Genomic DNA, 21,872 nt, shown 5'->3' on the forward strand with positions numbered 1-21,872 from the left:
TGAAGTTCTCTGAGTGGTTCTCCTCTCAGGAGAACCTGAGAGAAGTATTCTTCTCAAATACTATTATTAGTCCTACTAGTAGTAACAATTCATTTCATTTTTAACCCCTTTCATTCCAGCCCTTTCCCAAGCCCAGGGAAGCTGGAGACCTTTTCCATGTGGTTTCAGTGCCTACTGAGAAAACCAGACCTGGCAAAGAGGCTTGCTGGTGTCACCAGCTTTCCACTAGAATCTCAGAATAGTTTGAGTTGGAAGAGACCTTAAAGCTCATCTTGCCCAACCCCCTGCCATGGGCAGGGACACCTTCCACTGTCCCAGGGTGCTCCAAGCTCATCCAACCTGGCCTTGAACACTTCCAGATGAAGAAAACCCCATCCTGATCTCACAATCACCAGCAAAGCAACCAGTATTAACTAGTTCACACTAAAAAAGCTTGCCTGATCCTCAGTGTCCTAGAAATCTCTCTCTGATAATGTTTACAGGATTTTAAAACAAAATGTACCCAAGCATTTAATGAGATTATTATTATGCAAAATCTACAACAATGGCTATCACTTTGGAAATGATTTCTCCTTACTAATGAAATGTCTCTGATCTTTTTTACAATAGATTTATGAGTGATTCATATAAAAATAATAAAAACTAAATTAATCATGGGTTCTTAAATCACTTTCTTTGATGCTTTTAATAATTCATTTCTAGAGACAAGCTGAAAACTTATGCTTCATTAATATTATTTGTTCTTGGTTTTACACATCACTTTAGTCATTTACATGGAGAGAAATTCAGCCTTAAGCAAATGCTAGAATACTATTGCAAACACAGCCTGATGGGGCATTAATTTATCTTTTCTTGTTTTTCTGCTCAAAGAATTTAACACAACATGCTGCTGAGTCAAAAAAATCCTTGCCTTGAAAATATGGATATGAACTTTTTAGATAGTTGTGTAATTATAACATAAGAAAAAATGGGAAATGAGAAACTTAGAGATAACATGACAAGGAAAATGAATAGTAGGTACATTCCTCTAAAAATGCAAGTGGATACAATTTCTGTAATCTTCATTATGACAAAATGCGAGACTATATATTCAGAATATACTGTCAGCAGCAATTTCGCATTCAACTTCTGTTTTAGAGCCTGTAAATACATTAAGAAACTATAAGCAATTTTATAAACTTTGATTTGAAAGAGAAAAAACTTGGTTGTAAATATCCAACTTTTTGTAACTTGCTCCCATCACAGCATCACTGCAGTATCTAGGATGGCCCAGGGTTTGATCATTTTAAGGGCCCAAATTCTATTAGAACAGAATTAATGGGGATTTTAATACATGAGATTTTTATTATTTAACAGTGAAACTACATTAAAAACATCAACATGAATACATTGTCTTCATACAGACTATTTTAATGAGAAAACTAATCCCAGTGACTTGCACTTTAAAGGCTGGCTGTTTGCTTTGGGTTTCAAATATTATACATGGAAAAGGGACATTTTCATGATCATACATGAAATGTGTCTCAAGACAGGTAGGCACAGCTCTTGTAAGGGCCATGAGATGCACATGGAGGTGATTTCCCAGGGGATGGGGAAATCCAGCAGTCAAGGCTGTGGTCTGGAGCTCTGTGCTTGTCCCTGGGTGGGATGTTTGGAGAGAGCAAGGCCACGCCATCCTACCTGACATCAGCAGAAATGAAGAACTCTGTATTTACACAACTGGTTATGTAAAGCCTATTTTTGAACTAATGATCCAACGCCAGTGTGAGTTAAAGTGTACAGATTAAAATAAAATGAGTAATGAAGGGCACTAATGAGTTTAGGCTATAGCTACCTGCACTACACTTGGTAATTCACCAAATTGTTATCTACCTCTACACCATATTTGTTTCCTTATGGTAATCTTCTCTTTCACCATGCTTCTGAAGGAGCAACTCATTTGTATAAATTTTATCAATTTACACAAGTTTCTCTGGAGATAATGTCAAATCATATGAAACAATACCCTATAAATACTATATGCATTTGACTCCATGAGGAGTTTATTTTATTTTCAAATTGAGGAATGCTTTCATAATCACATACTTGAGAAAACATATCGCTTGCTCCTAGGAGGCAAAAGTTTATTATTTTGAATGATGACACATTTTAACTACTTCACTTTTGTAGTCAGAAATCAATTTATAGCTATAACAAATGTATCAGTTTCAGCTACATTATAGTTATTTTCTGCATGAGAAAAGTTGATGTGACTTTATTAAAGTGGAACTGCAAAGGGACTTCTAATGGATAAATAATATGGACGGGTAATTTATGGAGAAATAATATTTTTATGCTAAAAGCAATCTTAAATGTTTGCAAGAGAAACTGTTTAATTACATGTACCATTAGGATGGCTCTTTTGCAACAGCTATGTGACAACTCATTAACAGAGCTCCCAAAGACAGGACATGACAAATTATTACTAGTTGCTTATGAAAACTTCTGATTAAGAGAGCAATGAAAAATTATAAATATTTTGTTGCCAATCAAGATATCACATAAAAGTGATTTAACTAATGCAGTTAAACAACTAGGCTTTATAGTAATTTTCAATCTTTCAGTTCTGTGCAAATTTAGGCTTATCTAGGTTTTTGTTGACTGTCTTTGTCCCTCCCAGTATTACCCTGGAACACAAGTCACCTTCTCAGATCACATTTGTCATGAATCTGGAGAGAATAAAGCAACAAAGGACACTGCAGCAATGCCTTTCCTCTCCTGCTCTCACACCTAGTTGTCAGGATTCTGTTTTTTTCAGACTTGAGCTTCTAATTTCATTTGATTTCTTGAATTAGCATTTAGAAGAGAAAGAGTTTAATTGAAATATAATACCAGGACTTTTCCAAGTGTGTGACTATCCTGTAGGTCTGTTTGTGATTAGCAATGTGCCAAGAGCAGGGAGGATTTTCTTGAAGTTAAAAAGGTACAATTAATCTCCTGTTGCACTTCCAATTAGCCAAATTGCCAACCTTATTGTGAAAAGCAGAAATGCAATTGAGTTTCTGCTTGAGGCGTACTAAAAGAAAACTGGAGTAATTTAATTAACTACCTTCAAGTACATTAAGAAGCACACTGCCTTTACTTTCTGGTGTCAGTGCCTTTAAATAGATTAGTGTTTAATGTGAGTTTGTGTACCCACGTAAGGCTGAAGCTTTGAACTGTCTGCTGCCACCCCCTGACCTGAGCTGTTAGGTGTTTAAGAAAAGATGAAGATGAATAGAGGGATGGAGCACCTCTGCTATAAGGAAAGGCTGAGAGAATTGGGATTCTTCAGCCTGGAAAATAGAAGATTAAGAGTGACCTAATTGTGTCTTTCCAGTACCTGAAGGGAACATACAAGAAAGGTGGAGAGGGACTTTTAAACAAGGGCATGTAGCGACAGGAGAATGGGGAATGGGTTAAAAGAGAGTAGGATTAGATTAGATATTAGGAAAAAAATTCTCCCAGTGAGAGTGGTGAGACACTGACACATTTTTCCATAAAAGCTGTAGATGCCCCATTCCTGGAAGTGTCCAAGGACAGGCTGGATGAAGATTTTGCAACTTGGTCTAGAGGAAATCGTCCTTGCCCATGGCAAGGGGGTTGGAATGAGATGAGCTTTAAAGTCCCTTCTATTCCAAATCATTCTGTGGTTCTATGATAAATAAAAGGCTGCATTCAGCAGCTGAAGGACCATCCCTGCTGCCACCAAGTGCTTCAGATATGCAGGTGCCCACCCTCAGCAGCCAGAGAGTAGACATGCCTGAGCTCAAGCATCCTACATAACACCCACTGTGGAAGAGGGAAAATAAAAAATGGCAATCCCCAAATTGTGCCTCCTCAAGCAATCAGAGCAGAATACAGATGACAATGTATATACAGAACTTAAAAAAAATTTACACAGTGTAATTAAAGATGAAAAAGTTGTGGAGGTGTTCATTAGACTAGAAAAGTTGATGTTCACCAGCAACAGGTGTTATATGACAAGGAGATAGAGGTCATCAACTGATATGTGGCACATTAAAATTGAGGCACAAATCTTGTTTTTTCTCTTTGTAACAATCTCAGAGTGCTCTTCTGGTATAGTTTCTCAGTGGTATACTAGTTGAAACAGACCAAAAAGTGATGTTTTTTCTTGCTGTATTACACTCCATGGGAGTGTTGAATCATTCAGGAATCAGTCAGCTCATGTGCAAGGACATAACTCTGCCTCTTAACACAGAATCACCAATGAGAAACAGAATTACTCATAAGCAAACCAGAAATCCACTTGGGCCAGGGCTAAATTATGTGAGGAACTGGCATTTCAGTCTGAAAAGGTACTCAACATTCTGTTTAAAATAGCAGGAGTTGCAAATGAACCCTCAGAGCCAAGTGCCATCAGTCCTTCAATAATGTGTTTCTACTCAGGTTCTTGGACTGTCATTTTGTGTCCAGCTCACACAGGAACTTTAAATCTTTAAGATTAATGTCATCATAACCAAAATTTCACAAATGTAATGTAAATACATGAAATTTTCATTATTTTTGGCCAACAAATGCTAAGACCGCTCTTTAGCCTTCAGAGGCTCTGCTGTATTTCCACGTGAAGCTTCAGCAGTGACAAAAATAAAAAATATTTAAAAAAGATAATACTTGCTGTGATGAAAATAAAAAGATGTTTAGATGGTTTTAATTACTAAGTTTGTGCACACAGTAATTACCTATACATGGTGCACATGATTTTCCTGCTAAGGAAGAGTCAACAAATAAAGCACTGAGATTTCTGTCCCATGTGCTGTAGTTTTCACATTTTACTGCAAAAGAGTAAACCAAAGATTTTTCCCATTTCAGCAATCCTGGATACACAACAATTTAGGGAGCTATAGTATTGACTATAACAACTCTGAACTGAGTGGTTATCAAATTAACAAGAACTGAACAAAAATATAAATCAACTCTTGCTGCAGTGTAATTAAAATAAAACCTGATTTACCATATACTTTAATGAAAAGAGAAATGAAATACAGACTATATTTTTTGTATACTACTTTCCACTCTCGCCATAATTAAATGTTATTAAATAAATGAGTAAGTTTATACCATCATTCAGGTATTGTCTTTACTACCAACTATGACTCAGAGATCAGACCAGAACTGTGAATTAAAAGAGATTCATCTTCCTTCCTGTGAGGGCATCGCCACACCCTGCTGAATAATCCCATTTTTAAACTGCTTGTCAGAAATAACAGCTAAGGAATGAGAGAGGAGAATTGACTCAAAGGCAAGAGAAACAGGAGGACCAGAGATAAAAACGGATTATTTGGTTTAAAGAGAGGAGAGATTCATAGCCACCACAAATGTTTGGTTTCATCTTCTTGATGAACCTGTTTCATTGTACTGGGAAAGACACCCCTGAGAAGTGAGTGGTCTGTAGAGCTGTTTTCCCTTGAGTTTTGAGGTCTCTGGAGCACAGGTCCAGACCAATGAAAGAAGCACCAATGAAAGAAGTCAAAGAAGCATAATTTCATGTAACTTATTCCAAGCACTCCTGGTCACTCCTGCATATACGCTGCTTTGCTTTTATTCCTGAGACACATTCACATAAAATCCAAATATTGCACCAGCTTCCACTTCCCACAATGATAAGATAAAAGCTGCACCCTTATAACCACCACCTGCTAAATGAGGGCATACTCAAGGTCCTGACAGACCATGACAGGAGAGGCTCGGGACGTACATTGATGTCCTCCAGGTCGAGGAAGTTGAGGACGACGCCGTTGCGCTTCCAGACGATGGGCGGCCGCAGCGCCCCGCGGATGCTGCAGGTCAGGACGGTGCTGAGGCCCACGGTGATGGTGGTCACAGTGACCCTCAGCTCCTCCGGCAGGCTCAGCTGAACCACCTCTGCAAAAGGCAAAAGAACGGGGACAACATCAAACACCACACAGGGAAGCTGCTCCTCTTCTCCCCTCTCTGACGTCTGTTCTCATTCTGGGCATAACTTTGGAGGATTTTGGCAAGGAGATGGGGTACCTGTGCTATACAAAAAAAACCCCATCAATAATAAAGCCAAGTAAGAGACAAATTGAATCTGTCTCAATCAAACTCCCTGCACCCCTTTCCTGAATCATCTTAGCTGTGGCATGAGGGCACTACGATGGTCAGCCTGGCTGCACCACTTTATACTTAGTAGTTTATACTTAATAGTTTAAAGCAGTCAGCAACAGGAGGACAAGCAAAGGCTCTCTGGCTTGAGATCATCTGGGCTTGTTTCTCTAGAACACTCCTCTCAAAGTCCTGAGAAAAGTTACAAGAATGAGTCATGTCTGCTCCTTGAGGGAAAATTAAGGTCAGACTGCTGCCACTGAAATATAGATAAACCTTGTGTCAAATTGCCCAAACACTGGAAGTCACCAAGCTTGAAAACTTGTTTACAAAACACAGCCACATATGGCACCCGAAATACAGATGTCCTAAAATATAAAAGCTTTCTTATATTTTATTTAAATACAACCCCCAGTTATTTTTACTTAGGCGTGCCACACAAAAGAAACTCCTGAGGCAGCAGACCTTACTGAAAACCTCACCACCAGCTCTCTGAAACCACACTATGTCACATTGTTTCCTTCTGGCCACTGACATGAGATGTGGCTGCATCTTTTGCCATGTGTGATCCCACAGAAAGGTCAGACCTGATACCAGAACTACCCTGGGTGCAGATTGCCATTATGCAGCATTTTGGCAGCAGTGACAGTGACTGGGCAGTCAGGCCACATTGTCCAAACTCCTGAAGCCACAGCTCTGTAATTCACAGGATGGCTTTTGCTTACTCTCATTCCCAAGCTCTGCAATAAGAAAACTATATTGCATGTAAATTATGAAAACTGGTCTTTCGAGGCAGTGGCCCATTGAGAGGAACAAGGAATGTTCATAGCTGGTGTTACTTTGTGCAGCCAGCTCCAAAACCAGGGCTGGGGTGAAGGAACCCGTGGGTTTCGAGCTCTAAATCCACCCGGCTAGTTTGGGATTTAAGCCCGCACGGATCCTACGTGGACGAAGTAAAGGACGAGAAGTGCTCTTTCTCCATGTGGTTCTGATGTCCTGTTTATTAGCTGGAAGGGGACATCTGCATCATAGGGCTTCCAGGTGAAAAAAGAGGAAGAGTTCCAAACTCAAGGGACATTTATACCCGCGGAATGGGAGGCGGGGAAGGAAGGCCGCAGCCAAGGGGACACCAGTGAGGAGGGGCAAAGAGAGGGGCTACAGGGGACAGACCACCTTATCCGAGGGATACACCATCTGAGGAAAGGGGGGAAACATTTGTATAACACAACACCCAGTGCAGCATCCAAATAACAATCTAGTGCATCACAACACTGGGGAATGAAACAATCTCTCCCACCACCAAGGCTCCTCCTTCCTCATGTTCACTGGCAACAACAGCAGTAAAACATAGATGAAAGAGACTGATGCTGCCTCACCCAAGGCCATGTGCTTTGGGAAAAAAAATCTTCAAGCAGTGCTGACACTGTAAAATGACACACAGGGGTCAGGTTACTCCGTGCCATCAACTGGTGAAGTTACTCTTCATCCTGCCCACTTACCTCACAACTCTGTCATTAGATCCCACACAAGAGCTGAATGTCACTTGCATGGAATAAAAATGAAAAAAAAACCAAACCACTATCCACATTTTTAATTTCACATATTATCTAACTGAAAAATTACTTTAGCATCTCTTGAGTAGCAAATCTCTTAAATCTGTCACTAAAATATTCAGTGTATTTCAGCAGCCTTGGGCAGCCTGGACAGACTCAGTGCTCTGGTATAGCAACTGATTGTGAAGAATTAGTGCAAAACCTGCTTGTGGAAACATACTCCAGCAGCTCAGCACCCCTTCTCTTCTGCTTTTTCCACCTGAGTGAGAAGCTAACGTGTCACAAAGTGTTCATCACTGTGGATCTGAGGCTGACTTTGGGCTGCAGGGTCCATACAGCATTGGTGTGTCTGCCAGCAGTGAGCACTTCTCCCACTTGCACTTCCCAGTGCTATTTCAGGAAGAGTACAAGCTGTTCTAGATAAAAGGTAAATAGTTTTGATAGTTAATCAAAATAAGGAATGTTTGACCAATGTGGTGCTACTATTTGTGTTATGGTGGCTCCCAGAGGCATTACATGAGAAGACTGACACAGTCTGACCATCAAACCTTAAAAATCAAAAGGGGAGATGAAGGAAAACTGGGAAGGGACCATTATCCTTTCAAGATCACTGAACAGGTGAGCAACTAAGGTGGGAAGACATGACACGTGACTAAATCACACTGCCTTCAGGTACCTGCTGGAAGAAATCAGGGATGTGGCAACTCAGGGGCAGTGGGAATAGAGATGTCCCAGGGAACCACTGAATGGTTTGGGTTGGAAGGGACATTAATGACCATCTTTGTAACCCCTGCCACAGGCAGAGACATCTTTTACTGGACCAGGCTGCTCCAAGCCCCATCCAATCTGGCTTTGAACACTTCCAAGGATGGAGAGTCCATCCCACCACCCTCATCCAGCTGCCTGAAGCATGTAAACAGCACATAGGAGCTAATAATGTAGTTATTTTCTACATAATGAAGAGCTTCTTTTAATGAATAAAATATTTGGAGTGCACTTGACAGGATAAAGAACTGATAATTACAATAATTTGTAGCATGCAGTTGGGCTAATGAGGACATCTCCTCTTGAGGAGAAATGAAATAGAGGGCCATTCATTTACAAGAGAATTGTTTTTTCATCTTACTGCTGTTTTCCTTAATTCCCTGTGCTGTTTTTCATGGTGCCTTGAGTTCCCTGGCTCATGCTGGGCTTCCATAAGCTCTTTTTTCATCAATGTTTTTTCAGTGCTCTCTTGCAGTGGAATTTAAGGCTTCCTGCCCATCACAATTGCTAAAGAGGCTTTAGCTTTTGCTTTTTAGAAGCCCAGTAATGAAAAATACATTAAGGTTTAATTAGGAAGACACCTTGCACATCTGACATTCTTGAATGAACCATATGAGGCCAAGAGATGAGTTTTTTATGTTCAAGCATGCAATTAGCACAGACCACTTTAACAATACAAACACACTCCTTTTTAAAGTATTTCTATGGAGTATATTTGACAGCATCTTATTACCAGTACATTTGAGGGACTCTAATTAACATCTAAAAGCCTTTCTACTAATACAGAATTATTTTGTGTGGTTTCAGTTATTGGTTTTTTGTTTTCAATAGAAAGATTTCCTTATACAAGCAGGTGTACTGGGGAAACAGGGTTCCCTAAGATGATGCGAGGGCTGAGCTTTTTAAAACTCTTTTAAAAGACTCAATATTGTATTAAGTTAGAGAACTTAGACACTGCTGCTGTTGGTTTATGTGCAAAAATTATTCAAGTCACCATAATGATTTTGTGTAGAGCTTCTAGATTAAGTATTGAACACTGTTCATTTTATTTTTAAAAACCTTTAGGAGATAAAAGGATTTTCACCATGGGTATAAAACTGAACAGAACAAATAGGCAAGGGTGCTCATTTGCAGAAGAAAACAAGCTGGAATGGAATTTGGTCCTAAAATCAAGCAATGTTATGCTCATTTGGAAATCCTGCAGGATGAGGCATGCAAACCATTTTTCTAGATTCCATAGTTTCAACCAGTATCAGTCCTTGCCAAGTTGTGTCAAACCTGACACTCGATACTCTTTGGGATTTCAGCTGGAGTAGCTCCTCAGCTGGAAATAAGTTCCTGCCAACTATTCTGCCATCAGAGAGAGATACTATCATCAGAGAATGGGATGCTATCATTCTTCACTCAATTTTAATGCTTCAAGACAGGGGTAAAGCCTTTGTAATGATCCCCTTTAAAAAGGAATTGGTGTAAGCATGTGCCTGTGTATCAGAGGACCAGGGCTAATCCCTGATCATGTAGATGAAAGACACCAAATGTGGAACAAAATCAAGGTCAGTGAAAGGCAACCAGGACACCACAAACTCTCCATTGGTGATGGCAGCAGCTCAGTGCCTGAACACCTTGTGGTGCCATCTCCAGACCCATCTGCCTTATTCAGGAGGGTAAGGGATCCCTCCCTGCGTGCTGGGGGTTAGTGCCAAGGGGTTATTCAGGGGAGGGACCACTCATGTCCATCCTTTCCCACCTTTCCTGCCTGGTATGATATTCAGCCTGAAGCACTGAGCACCTTTGGTGACCCAGCTGTCACCATCTTGATGTTCTTACATTAAATTTCTTGCAGTACCAGGTCCCACGGTGACATGAGAGAACGTGAAGTCTTAGTGATTCCTTTCCTTGTAAAAAAGTGTCAAGATACTGCTGAACATTTTCCTCTGTCCCTCCTCCTCTCCAGTGTTATTAAAGGTGCTAAGCTGGAGTTACACTGCACCTCCACAAGCTCTGCATACTAATGCAGCAAGTATTACCTGTTGTGCTGGTTTATCATGGAAATCTTCTTCTCTGCTGTCATTTGCAGCCCACCAAAGGCAATCATAATTTCATAATGAAGACATGTATAATTGAGGTCATTACAGGGAGCAGCCTGGAATGAACATCTATGGAGAAAACCTCACTGTTGTAGTATGGCATGGAGGTAATTTACCTGGCGATGTTGGGCACCTGCCTTTGCTCGTGCTGCACTACCTACAGAAACAGATTTCACACTTTAAATGGTGCTTAATATCATTAATTAGATCTCTCCCCTTAAATCTGAAGAAAATACACATTTTAATGCATTGTTGCCACCTTTAATCATTGCTACAGTTGTTCATGGATATCTTCCCTTGCTGAAACAGAGTATCATAGAATTGCAGAACGGGCTGGGTTGGAGGATCGTCTCAATCCAATCCCTCACTTCCACAAGACCAGGTTGCTCAGTGTCCCTCCAGACTGGTCTGGAACATTTCCAGGGATGGGACATCCACATCTTCTCTGGGAATCCAGTGCCAGGGCCTCACCGCCCTCACAGGGAATAATTTCCCCATAATATTTAATCTACTCTTGTTCTATTGCTTAGATCCTGCTTATGAGACAAGGCAATACTTTTTAAATCCTGTAACTCATCCTCAGAAGGGAGACAATGAACCAAAACATAGCCTTGTTTGATGTTCAACAGGAGAATGACTTTCAAAGAAAGTCTCCAGCACTGATTCTTGCCCCCAAATTAATGCAGAGAGACCTGTTTGTGAACTGAAGCATGGGTAACACAGCCCTAAATACATCGTGTTTTCCAGCAATGGTTCAAGTCAGGGGTGATTTAATGGGATGGAAACTTTAGTGTCTACTTAATTCCCCAAGTCCTGCAGCTGTGTTTATGCACTGCATTAGTAAAATCTGTTTATTGCCTTATGGCCATGAAGGTCAGTGGTGATTTTAGCATTTGTTTCAACAGATAAAAGAGTCCTCTAGCTGAACACATTCTCAGGTGAGGAGCTAACTGAATCCAGAAAACAAAAACAATTTATAGAATATAGTTAAAAACAGGCTATACCTTTTATAATTATTCTTTTCTCCAATAATTTTGATGAGATGTATTTGGCTCTGCGTAGAGTTTGGAGAAATTTTAGACCCTCTTAAAGCTGAGCCAACTGCAGCTAATTGATTTTAAAATGACCGTGTTATTTGTGAGATGCATTTCTAAACATGAACATGAAGGCGAAGTTTGGCCAGCCAAGGAGGGACTCTGGGGATACTGCTGGGGACACACTGGGATGGGATGTGGGGACACACTGGGATGGGATGTGGGGACACATTGGGATGGGATGTCATCTGGTTAGTCACAGCAGGGAGAGGCAAGATGATTCACACTGGGTCTGAATCTGTAAATATTGTATAATATGCTTATAAATTTCTCATATTAGGATTTGATTTGGTTTCTACCCTACTCTATAGACCAAATAAATGAATTAGTAAAACCTCAGTACACAAATTATCCTGGGTTTGCATTGCTTTGCAAACCTCTTCCACTGGCTGTTTTTAGGATTACCTCCAGAAGAAACATTGCCGTGACATCACATTTTGCTGGTCATTAAGGTTCAACAAGCTGGTCTTACCCAGACACATTTGACATCTTCTCACCTCCCCAGAGTCAGGTGAAAGAATTATCCATCACCCAGTGAAAAAACCTCCATTTTCTGAATGCCAACTTAGACTTAGAGGAAAGCCAGTCTTGCTACTAAAATTGTTTATCTTAACAATTAACGACCTTAAGAGTTGTTAATGAACATGATTAAAGTAGTTCACAATTAATGAACCCAGAGAATTCCTACAGCTCCCACATCAGTTCAGGGCAGGTGACTGGGATGAGGCTTCTGGCTTTTTAACCTGTGAAAAACACCACCAGGAGCTGGCTCTGCCTCTGGCCACCCTTGGTGTGACCCACCACTGCCCAGCTGCCACTGCGGGACATCTCAGGAGCTTGGTGTCCCTCAAAATGACATACCTCTAAGGATTGCAAGCTTAATTAATGTCAACAAGAAAATGATTTCTAAAGCTGAGTACAAATGTTCATATCTCAGCTTTATTTTGTAACTGAAATAATTCAGGTTCTTAATGTAATTTATAAATCCTCAGGACTTTTTGTGGGCTACTTCAAAGGACATTTTATTGTAAATTCTCTCCTAAATTACTAATGCTGTTTTTAAGTCATAAAAAGGCATAATTATGTATCTAGCAGAATTTAGTACCTGAAGCACTCTTCTGTCATTACTCTTGATGGCCACAGGCTATGACTCCCCAAGGTAGGGCCCAACTTTACATTTGAAGCTAAACCTCATCTTATTGTGGAATTCAAAATAAATGTGTGACATGACACTCAGCTCTGGTGTGGTGGTAAAGACACTGCCTCACATCCCTATCTAGCCCATGTCATTGTGACTTTGAACAAATGTAAGAGAAAAACAGCTATTGAAATAATTAAATATTATGATACATTTTACTTTTCTTCAGCAACTGTGTCCATAAAATGCTATGGATGACATTTCATAGAACGGTTTGGGTTGGAATAGATCTTCAAAGCTCATCTTGTCAACTCCTTCCCACGGGCAGGAACAACTTCCACTAGTCCAACTTGCTCAGAGCAGTTGATTATTTATATAATGAGAATGTGCCACAGAAAATAAAGCGTAACTTGAAAAAAACATTTAATGTCAGAGTTTGGGCCAGCTTCTAAGAGGATTAGAACTTCACAGAGACTACACTGTCCTGTTTCTGTGAAATACCTGCACGTTCCTCTCTGGAAGACTCAAGGAATGCCCCAGGGGAAGATGAGCATCATTTCCAGCAGCGGATTTGAGACCATCTGAGGATCAATTCAGATCTCCTGAACCTGAGATTTGGAGGCTGGGGCCGTGTCTGAGAGGCTGCCTCAATCCCTTTCTGAGCCCACTTAGGACCCTGAGTCACCCTGCCTGGCTTGGTGATCTGCTCCCAAGAACTGAGTAGAGAGAATCTTCAGGTGAGAAATTCCAAGCCACCTGCACTGGAAATGTCACATCTGGAGAGCCAAACTCTGTTCAGACAGCTGCTTAAACAATTACCTAAATTATACACAAAGTCCTCCCAAGAACGATACATATTTAAGAAAAGAAGCCCAGCTCTCTTACATGCATCTGTATCAAGCATATTCACATTGCTAATAAATTTGCTAAAAACTGTTTATATTGACTTTTAACCAAAAACAGCTTTATAATGTACTTTATCCTAATGATCAATTTGTTTTCCTTTTTTTTAAAGGAAACAAAGCAACACATTTTCCATCACAAAATCCCATCACTGTCCTGCTACTAATCAGAGGGAGAACATTGAGTTTGTGCAGGAAGGGATAATTAATTCATTCTTGAAAGTACATGAATAAATATAAGTTGTGCAGTGCTTAATTATCTAATCTCCTGAGGGTAGTGATGGATTCATTATGTAAATAGGCATAAGTAGTCTATTTTAGAAAAAAGTTTACATAAAACCATTTGTTTTCATTTTCAATTCCTATTTCCCACAGATTGAGAGCAATGTTGATATGATTAATTTCTGATAAAATATTCCCATGTTGTACCAAGAGTGTCCTGCTGAGACTGCAGCAGCCATGCATTTCCCCAGCCAATTTATTAATCTGCAAAGTAAAATTGCTAATGGTCTAACTGGCTCTCAGAATTCCTTAGGGAGTCAAAGAATCACAGAATGGTTTTAGTTGGAAGGGACTTTAAAGTTCATCTCATTCCACCCTCCCTGGGCAGGGACATCTTCCTCCAGACCAGGTTGTTTCAAGCCCCGTCCAGCCTGGCCTTGAACCCTTCCAGGGACGGGGCAGCCACAGGTGCTCTGGGCAACCTGTTCACACCAGTTCAACATGAGACTCAAAAGACTTGTCTCTTTTTCTTAAAAGCAGTCAAAAATCACACTACAAGGTCCTCCTCTGCCTCTTTCCAAATAACTGTGGGAGAGCAGAATTAAAACCCCTCACTGACCCCACCAAAAAATAAAGAACATTATGATTTTTTGGGGACAGATGTGAAATGTTGCAGCCACTCTCTGAGTTTCACATTTTCTATCCTACTGAGACTGTAAGACACAATTAGCATCAGTTGTTTCATTGCCACAAAAGCAATAGTTGTCTCTTTTAAAAGGTTTATTTCAGCATTTTTAGGAGTTAAAAAGTTTCTCCAAATCCAGAAATTCCTTTGCTTTGAGACTGGGAACTCTTTAGCACGGGCAGGCTCTGTCAAAACAACAAGACTCTGAACAGTCACTATCTATATTTAAACTACAGTATTTCAGAGTTTCAGAAAAAAAACCCATCCAAAGCCACTAAACTTATTTCTGTAACTCTTCTAAGTTACAACAGTGGAACTGATTTATACCTGATTTAAGGCAGAAGAAGATAGCTTCTAGTGGAGGATGTGGCACACCAAGTTTCTCCCTGGAGTGATTTTTTATGGATGCTCTATAAACCCCTAGGGTTTATCATGGAAATACTGTCAGAACATTAAGTTCAACATGACTCGTGGGAACCACTAAGATGTGTACAGAAATTACTTCAAATATTGAGACAAGTCAGGCCATGGGATATTTGGGGTTCAAGAAACATTCACATATAATTTACAACCCCTGAGTCATCAAAAATGGCCTTATCAAACTGCTCTGATCTTTCACTCTCTGTCCATTTTCCTTTGAGTTCCTGGCCAGCATTATGCAATGAATGTGATGCATGGAAAAATGGATGAACCAGGAAACAATGATCCCAGAAACTAAACTTGCACTTCTTCTAAACCTCAGATTAAGGGTTGGTAAAAAAACCCCCAAGCATTTAAAATCAAGTATGCATTTTTCTTTCACATTCCCACATTTAGTGTGCTCGTAAACAACCAAATCAGGGCAAGCACACTTTCGGAGTTGTAAATAAGCAGTAGTAATGTTTTTCATGGAGCTTTCATTGCTTTCTATGGATGACCGCAAATTTAGCTACACTGATTATCTGGATTTTGCATCTTTCCTGACTAAAGCTACATTCAGGATGCTTAATAAATGCAAGGACTCTGCTCTCCTGCGCTCCTGACAAATCCAAGACACAACCTGACATGCTTCAGGTTGGATGGGGCTTGGAGCAAGCTGGTCTAGTGGAAGGTGTCCCTGCCCATGGCAATGGGGTTGGAACTGGATGATCTCTGAGGACCCTTCCAACCCAAACCAGCTGTGACGCATTTCTTCTCACCCTGAGGTGCTGCTGGTCCTGCCCCAGCAGGTGACCAGTCCAATGTGTGCTGCAATGATGTACAATCTGGAGAGGGCACAAACAGCACAAATTTGGCTAGTGCGAGGTTACAGTGAGGTTGCTCTGCAGCAACATTTATCCAGCTAACATCTTGCATTTTCAAAACACATTAGTTGGTAAAAACTTTGGCATCAGCACTCTCACCATGTCCTTCCCTTATTCAGAACCACCCGACTGAAGTTAAGGAGGAAGTCATGTGCAGAGGAACAGCAAAGAAAAGGTAGTTCAATGACATTTCTTTCTGGAGAGGACGGTGCAGGGAAAGCAGAAAGCAAAGTACAGTTCCTAAAGGAAACCCATGGTTTCCTGCTATCAGCAGGAAACACAGCATTGTTTTTTGTGGGCAGGTTTTGTCCTGCTTGAACCCTCCTCTGCAGAAACCCTTGTAGAGAAGACCCTTTAACTGGCTAATTCATCAGAACTCCAGCGCAATGCTGGGCAGGCAGCTGGGACCTTGGGACAAGATTTGGAATCAAGGTAGGCAACAAAAGGTTTGGAAAGGACCAGTAAGGAATGGGTAAGTACAGCCACCAAAGTGGCTTCTTCAGTGGAGCACAAATCTCTGCCAAGAGCTCCAGAGAGAGTGCCAAGCTGTAGTCATTGCAGGAGCAGCAGATTTAATTTGTCTAGACAGTTAAACCCTACTCTGCCTCAATTTCCCCCACATGAAACCTCTCCAGGACATTCTAGGAATAAGGTGTCTGAAAAGATTTCTTGGAACCATGATAATAGGGGTCACGCAAATACCCACAAGCATGTTGGATTTCTTATTAAAGCCCCTCTGAGGTTCACAGATAAAATCCACATATAAAACTGAAATTTAATTACACCAAAATACTTTGAAGCTGAGATTTGAAGCCTCTGCTGCAAGAAACTTGAATTCCAGTAAAAAAAGTGGTAAATGCTGCATCCTTGAAAGTAACGGGAAAAACAAATCACCTGGACTACAATATTAAAAAGCATATTGAAAAGCAAGATATGCTGGCAAAATGTGGCCAGCTGTACTTTGTGTACCAACCCAGCAACAGCATCTTGAAACTTTTACATCTGCAGAACAAAATGATTTATGGAAGCTGTTCTTTATCATTCAGGCTTATAAGTCTTATGTCACATAAAACCCCTTGGCACTGGAAGAACATTCTGATTGTGATGGGAAGCGGCTGCAGGAGCGGGGAGCAGTGACAGCCTCCATCACCTGGGCTGCCCAGCACCCTTCTCATTCTGTTGGCGTACACCAGGTTTGCACAGAACAGACGGGATTTAGTTGGAGAGCAGCTATTCAACAATTTTATTTTTCTTATCTTATATCCTCAACCTTATTTTCAACTATTCAAATGCAGCTCTGAAGGCAGAAATGATTCATTGCTCCCTGGATTTTTCTGTAACACCCTTCACCATTAAATCGTCTTCAGAAATGCTCGTGAGCACCTTTGACATGTTTGCTTTAGCTGAGTTATATGGCCTCAGAGAGGGATTATTTTCCATAAAGAACTTTTTAGCCCTTCTGCCTCATTTCTGCTCAGCATGCTCTCAGCTCTGACCTGTCCAAAATCTCCCACTCCTGCTGAGCTTCAGTCACCCCCCCTCACTGACTGTAGCTGTGACTGACAGCCCTCACCAGTCATCCCACAGACAGCTGGTGTCCATCTCCCTTCCCCACAGCCACTGCAGAGCTCTTGCATCACCTCTGGATTTGAAGCCTCCCAGGACCAGCAGAGGCTGATGGAACAAACATGGCCTGGTCCTGCTCCTGCCTCTGCAGGGACAGCCCCCACCACTTCTCAGCAAAGGAATTTCTCTGCCAAAACCAGAGAAGCTTTTCCCCGAGTCTGTGCAATCTGCACCTGAGTTTGCATCTCAGAACTTGGCCTACTTGTGCTGTGCCAAATCCCCAGTGCTCAGCCCACCTCTGCTCTCCAGACCACCAGCCTGCTTCAACATGTGTTTCATCAACTCTTCCAACCAACAGCATTTAAAATCATAGAACCATAGAACCACAGAATGGTTTGGGTTGGAAGAGACCTCAAAGAGCACCCAGTTCCACCCTCCCTGCACCTTTCACCATCCAGCTTGATCTTGAACATTTCCAGTGACTGGGCAGCTACAGCTTCTCTCTAACAGGCACATTTCCATTCCTTCTTCCTATGAAAACGGTCTTTTAATCTTTTTTCCTATATTTTAATTGTTTCCTTCACAGCTGCCATTAATTGTATCTCGTTATCTCTTTGTGTGTGACATTAAATGGCTCTGTGCTACCCACCACCTTCTCCCAATACAAGCAAACAGCAGAGAGATTTCTCTTGTACTGAAAGAACAGGATCCTAGATCTCACCATTTTGGTGAGGGCTGCTAATATTGACTTTTTAGGCCAATTGCAGTAGATACATGCCTTGTTTACATTTAATGATCACAAATTAAAATCAGCTCAACGAACGGAACATTTGAGGAATTCACAGTGCACTATATATAATGAATTACTGTTGATTAAGTCTATAAATTAAATATAAACACAATCTTTAAATGTACATTTAATTTAAAACATACCAGAAACCCACTGGGACAAATGAAAGACTGTTTAATGCTAAGTTATTTGCCAGTATAGCCACCATATGCCAAACACCACAAATAACAGTATTCATCACATCAAGAGTCTGGAGACAGTTTCTTTTTAAGATCTTTAGCACAGCACTCATCACAAATATTGTCAGCCAGATGCTCTGTTTTCCCAAGAAAATAATGCATGCTTAATGTGAAGAAGAGCCCAGAAATTCTTTCACACTGCATGACCATGTATACATCACAACAACCATACCACAGGAATTGTTAAATGGTGTTAAATGGTTAAATTGTTAAATGGAAACCATCTCCTCAGAGATGGCACCTGCCTGAACACGAGCTTTCCTCACCTGCTCCAACCAGCTCTTCCTCTGGGTCTACTTTATGAAGAGACACAGAAGCAACATCCACAATTTATTTATTTACCCACCAAAGGTCATATACAAATTAGTACATCATAAAGAGCCAAAAGACCAGCCCTGATGGCTCAATTGCTTTTGAAACATCTTATTGTCAAACCTTGGTGACAAGAAAACTACTGAAATCAACATTAAAGTGTAGTTACTGCTCACCATGGTAATGTCAAAGTTAAAAATTTCCAGTGCAAACCCCTCAGCCAATACAAGTATTAATAAGATCAGTGGTTGACTTGTAGATGCCAGTATTTATTATCCATTCTGTAAATTATGGCTTTGCTAATGAAATGATTTTCACAAACACAACATGACATTCATTCACTAAGATATCACACATACCTGCAGGGCACGCAGTGAAAAGCCTTCTGCTGTATTTCAATTGATGCACAGTCCTTTGTGGCTTATACCCCTTCAAAGTAATCAAATTCTACATTTTTAATTTGGTAAACAATTAATGGTAATTTATGGAGTTCTTATTTCATTAGTCCCAATGCTGTTACAATGCCACACATGATGCCTGACAAGGTTTGGTTTGGATTCTACATGTGAGCCACAGACATCAAAAGGGCCCAACCAAGGCCAGGGCTTCACATGGCAAAGCTGTGTTCAAAAATATATGAAAAATATTTTAGAAATGCAGTTCATGCCCTAGAGAGCTGCAATGAAAATATGCAACAAAGCCAGAAGACGGAATGGGAAATCAAGGCATAGTTAGAGAAAATTACTTAGGTTGAGCAGAGCAAACCTTGTCTCCCTACTCCTGAGCTATACTGACAAACCTCCAAAAATGCATAAACTAGTGTGGGAAAAATTGTTTCTTCTTGCTGAATTCTGTTTTTGTGTCTTTTCACTCTGGTGACCAACTCAGATACCAGTATTTGGGATTTCTCTGTCTCTGGCAGGACCCCAGGTGAATGAGTGAATGTTCCTGTCAGTGGAACACACAGAGTGCTCCTGTCAATAATTCTAGATGGAAGGGATTTAATAAGCATTAGCTAGATTATGCTGTTTAAACAGGTGACATGAATATTCTTTCATTTGTCTTATGCCATCTTTTGTCAAAACCCTAATTTCTCTATCTTGTCCGCTATTTTCTCCCTTCCCCTCCCTAATACTCCATTGAGCAAGGCAGCAAAATGCCAACACATGGAATTGAAAAGATTGCCTCTGATCCTACAAAAAGGGCATCCTGTAAGTGAAAATGCCTCCAACTAGTGCCAAAAACTGAGAGACACTGCTTTTTAGTCCAGGTCAGATCAAGAAGGATGTAATTTTCCACCCTGATTTCATTATAAGAAGGAGATGACAGTGCTCCTGCCATGAGTCAGGCAAACCTCACCTCCAGCCATGGGCAGGATGAACTTTTCAGGAAAAATCCCCCAGACATTCTGCAAAGCAGAGCTTGGATTACACAGGCTCACAGCACAACAGGGTTGTGGTAATGCTTGATAAAACTCACCAGATAGGTTGGAACAAAAATGTAGGATGAAGCCTGTACCTGTTCCTGAAAATTAAAAGCATCAGTGGTACCTCAAGGTGTGCACCAAGAGCTGACTTCCACAGGCATCCCTGTTCTTTACTCTACCCAAAGCTATCCCTGTAATTTAAATCCCCCTGCTGAAGAGATGACTGTCTCACTTAATGCACTGCAAATCAGCAAAACTCAGTGTAAACCAAGAGCAATGTGGATATAGGAAACATCAAGGATGAAGTCAGGGACATACTGTAAAAAAAGGCTCTTAATGATTCAGAGTAATATATTTCAGACACTTAAGCAAACAAAACATTCATAAACTGCAGCAGAACTGCTCATTTCAGGCTGAATGAGGCCTCTAATCCCAAGTTATGGAAGACAGTGATTGAAGGAAGGAGAAAAGCCAAGGACACTAACACAGAGCCAACAGTGCTCCCCAATATTTTCATGCAGAGAGGCACAGAAATGCTGATCTTTTGTGATGCTGCCTACTATGGTGTGGACACCTGGTTAGGCTACTTTTTCCTACCTTCTTCTCTTAGGAATTCACTCAATTCTTCACTCACCTGAGGGAGTGAACTGCTCACTGGAATTTGCTGTGTGTTTGAGGGTAAAGCATCCTTATCTGCTGCAGGGTTACAGAGGTTGGTAAAAAGCACAGAGATCCCTTCTTCCTAATCTCCCATTAATCTAAGGCACATCAGCCCTGTACGTGCTTGAAGACCACTCCAAGGAGAAGTCTGGCTGCCATACCTGCCAGAGCACTGCTTGTGCAGGACAGGAAAAACCTGCCTGGGACAGTATCTTGAGGACACAGCCTTGGGGACACTTCAGGTCTAAAGCAGCCTCACTTCAGGACTATGTGGATCATATCACTGAATCTTATGGTTTGCTGCAACTTGCTGTGGGACACACAAACCTGCACTTGCTCAAGGCATGAACAGCATCCAATGTCCAAGAACTCAAAAGAGTATTTCATGAGAAAAGAGGATGTGAGCTGTTTATGCTTGATGATCAACACTGAGTGGGAGAAGCTGGCATTTACCCAGGATGACAAGGTTAACAACCCTTCTATTACAAAAAATTTTATGGGTGAATCTGAAATGACTGCAGATGGTCAGGTGTTGATTTTGCATGTCCTTTGAAAGACAGTACTGTCAGCAAAACAGTGCCTTCTAACCAAATTTTGAAGTTCAATACTCTGTCAGCAAGGAAGTGTGTTGGCTCTTTAACTGACTCATCAAAATACTGTTTCTTTAGTTACCTCTAGTGACTTTCCATTTGAGTACTGCTCTGTGGCTGGCTCACCAGGATAAGAATATCTACACAATTTTTTTTTTCTCTCCCCAGTAATATTCCTTTATGGAAAGAATGTAAAATCCTTGCTTTACAGATGGTGAGGTGAAGCAGAGACAGACATTATTTAGCTGCAGTTACACAGCATATCTGAACCAGAACCAGACACATGCCTTATTTCCCAAGGTTACTCTTCCAGCCTCTCCAAGATTACTTTATAATCCCATTATGGGCGGAAGAGCAATGTACACACAGCTGCCTCCTTGGATTGCTCCTCTTAAAGTGTGAGCAAGGTGTGAGTTCTCAGTGATCGTCATGCCCTGTTTTGGCCACGGCTCCTG

General features: G+C 40.9%; 1 protein-coding gene across 8 annotated transcripts in view; it reads right to left on the reverse strand.

Moving 5' to 3' along the window:
• Window positions 1-21,872, reverse strand: part of FSTL4 (follistatin like 4) — a 209,555-nt gene that overhangs the window by 31,561 nt on the left and 156,122 nt on the right. For all 8 annotated transcript variants that reach the window (XM_038149864.1, XM_038149863.1, XM_038149862.1 and 5 more), the window contains one exon: window positions 5,738-5,904. In XM_038149864.1, the coding sequence (XP_038005792.1) occupies window positions 5,738-5,904 (167 nt within the window). The remainder of the gene's footprint in view (window positions 1-5,737; window positions 5,905-21,872) is intronic.

Source organism: Motacilla alba, chromosome 13 (assembly GCF_015832195.1).
Source record: "Motacilla alba alba isolate MOTALB_02 chromosome 13, Motacilla_alba_V1.0_pri, whole genome shotgun sequence".
In the NCBI taxonomy this organism is placed as follows: domain Eukaryota; kingdom Metazoa; phylum Chordata; class Aves; order Passeriformes; family Motacillidae; genus Motacilla; species Motacilla alba.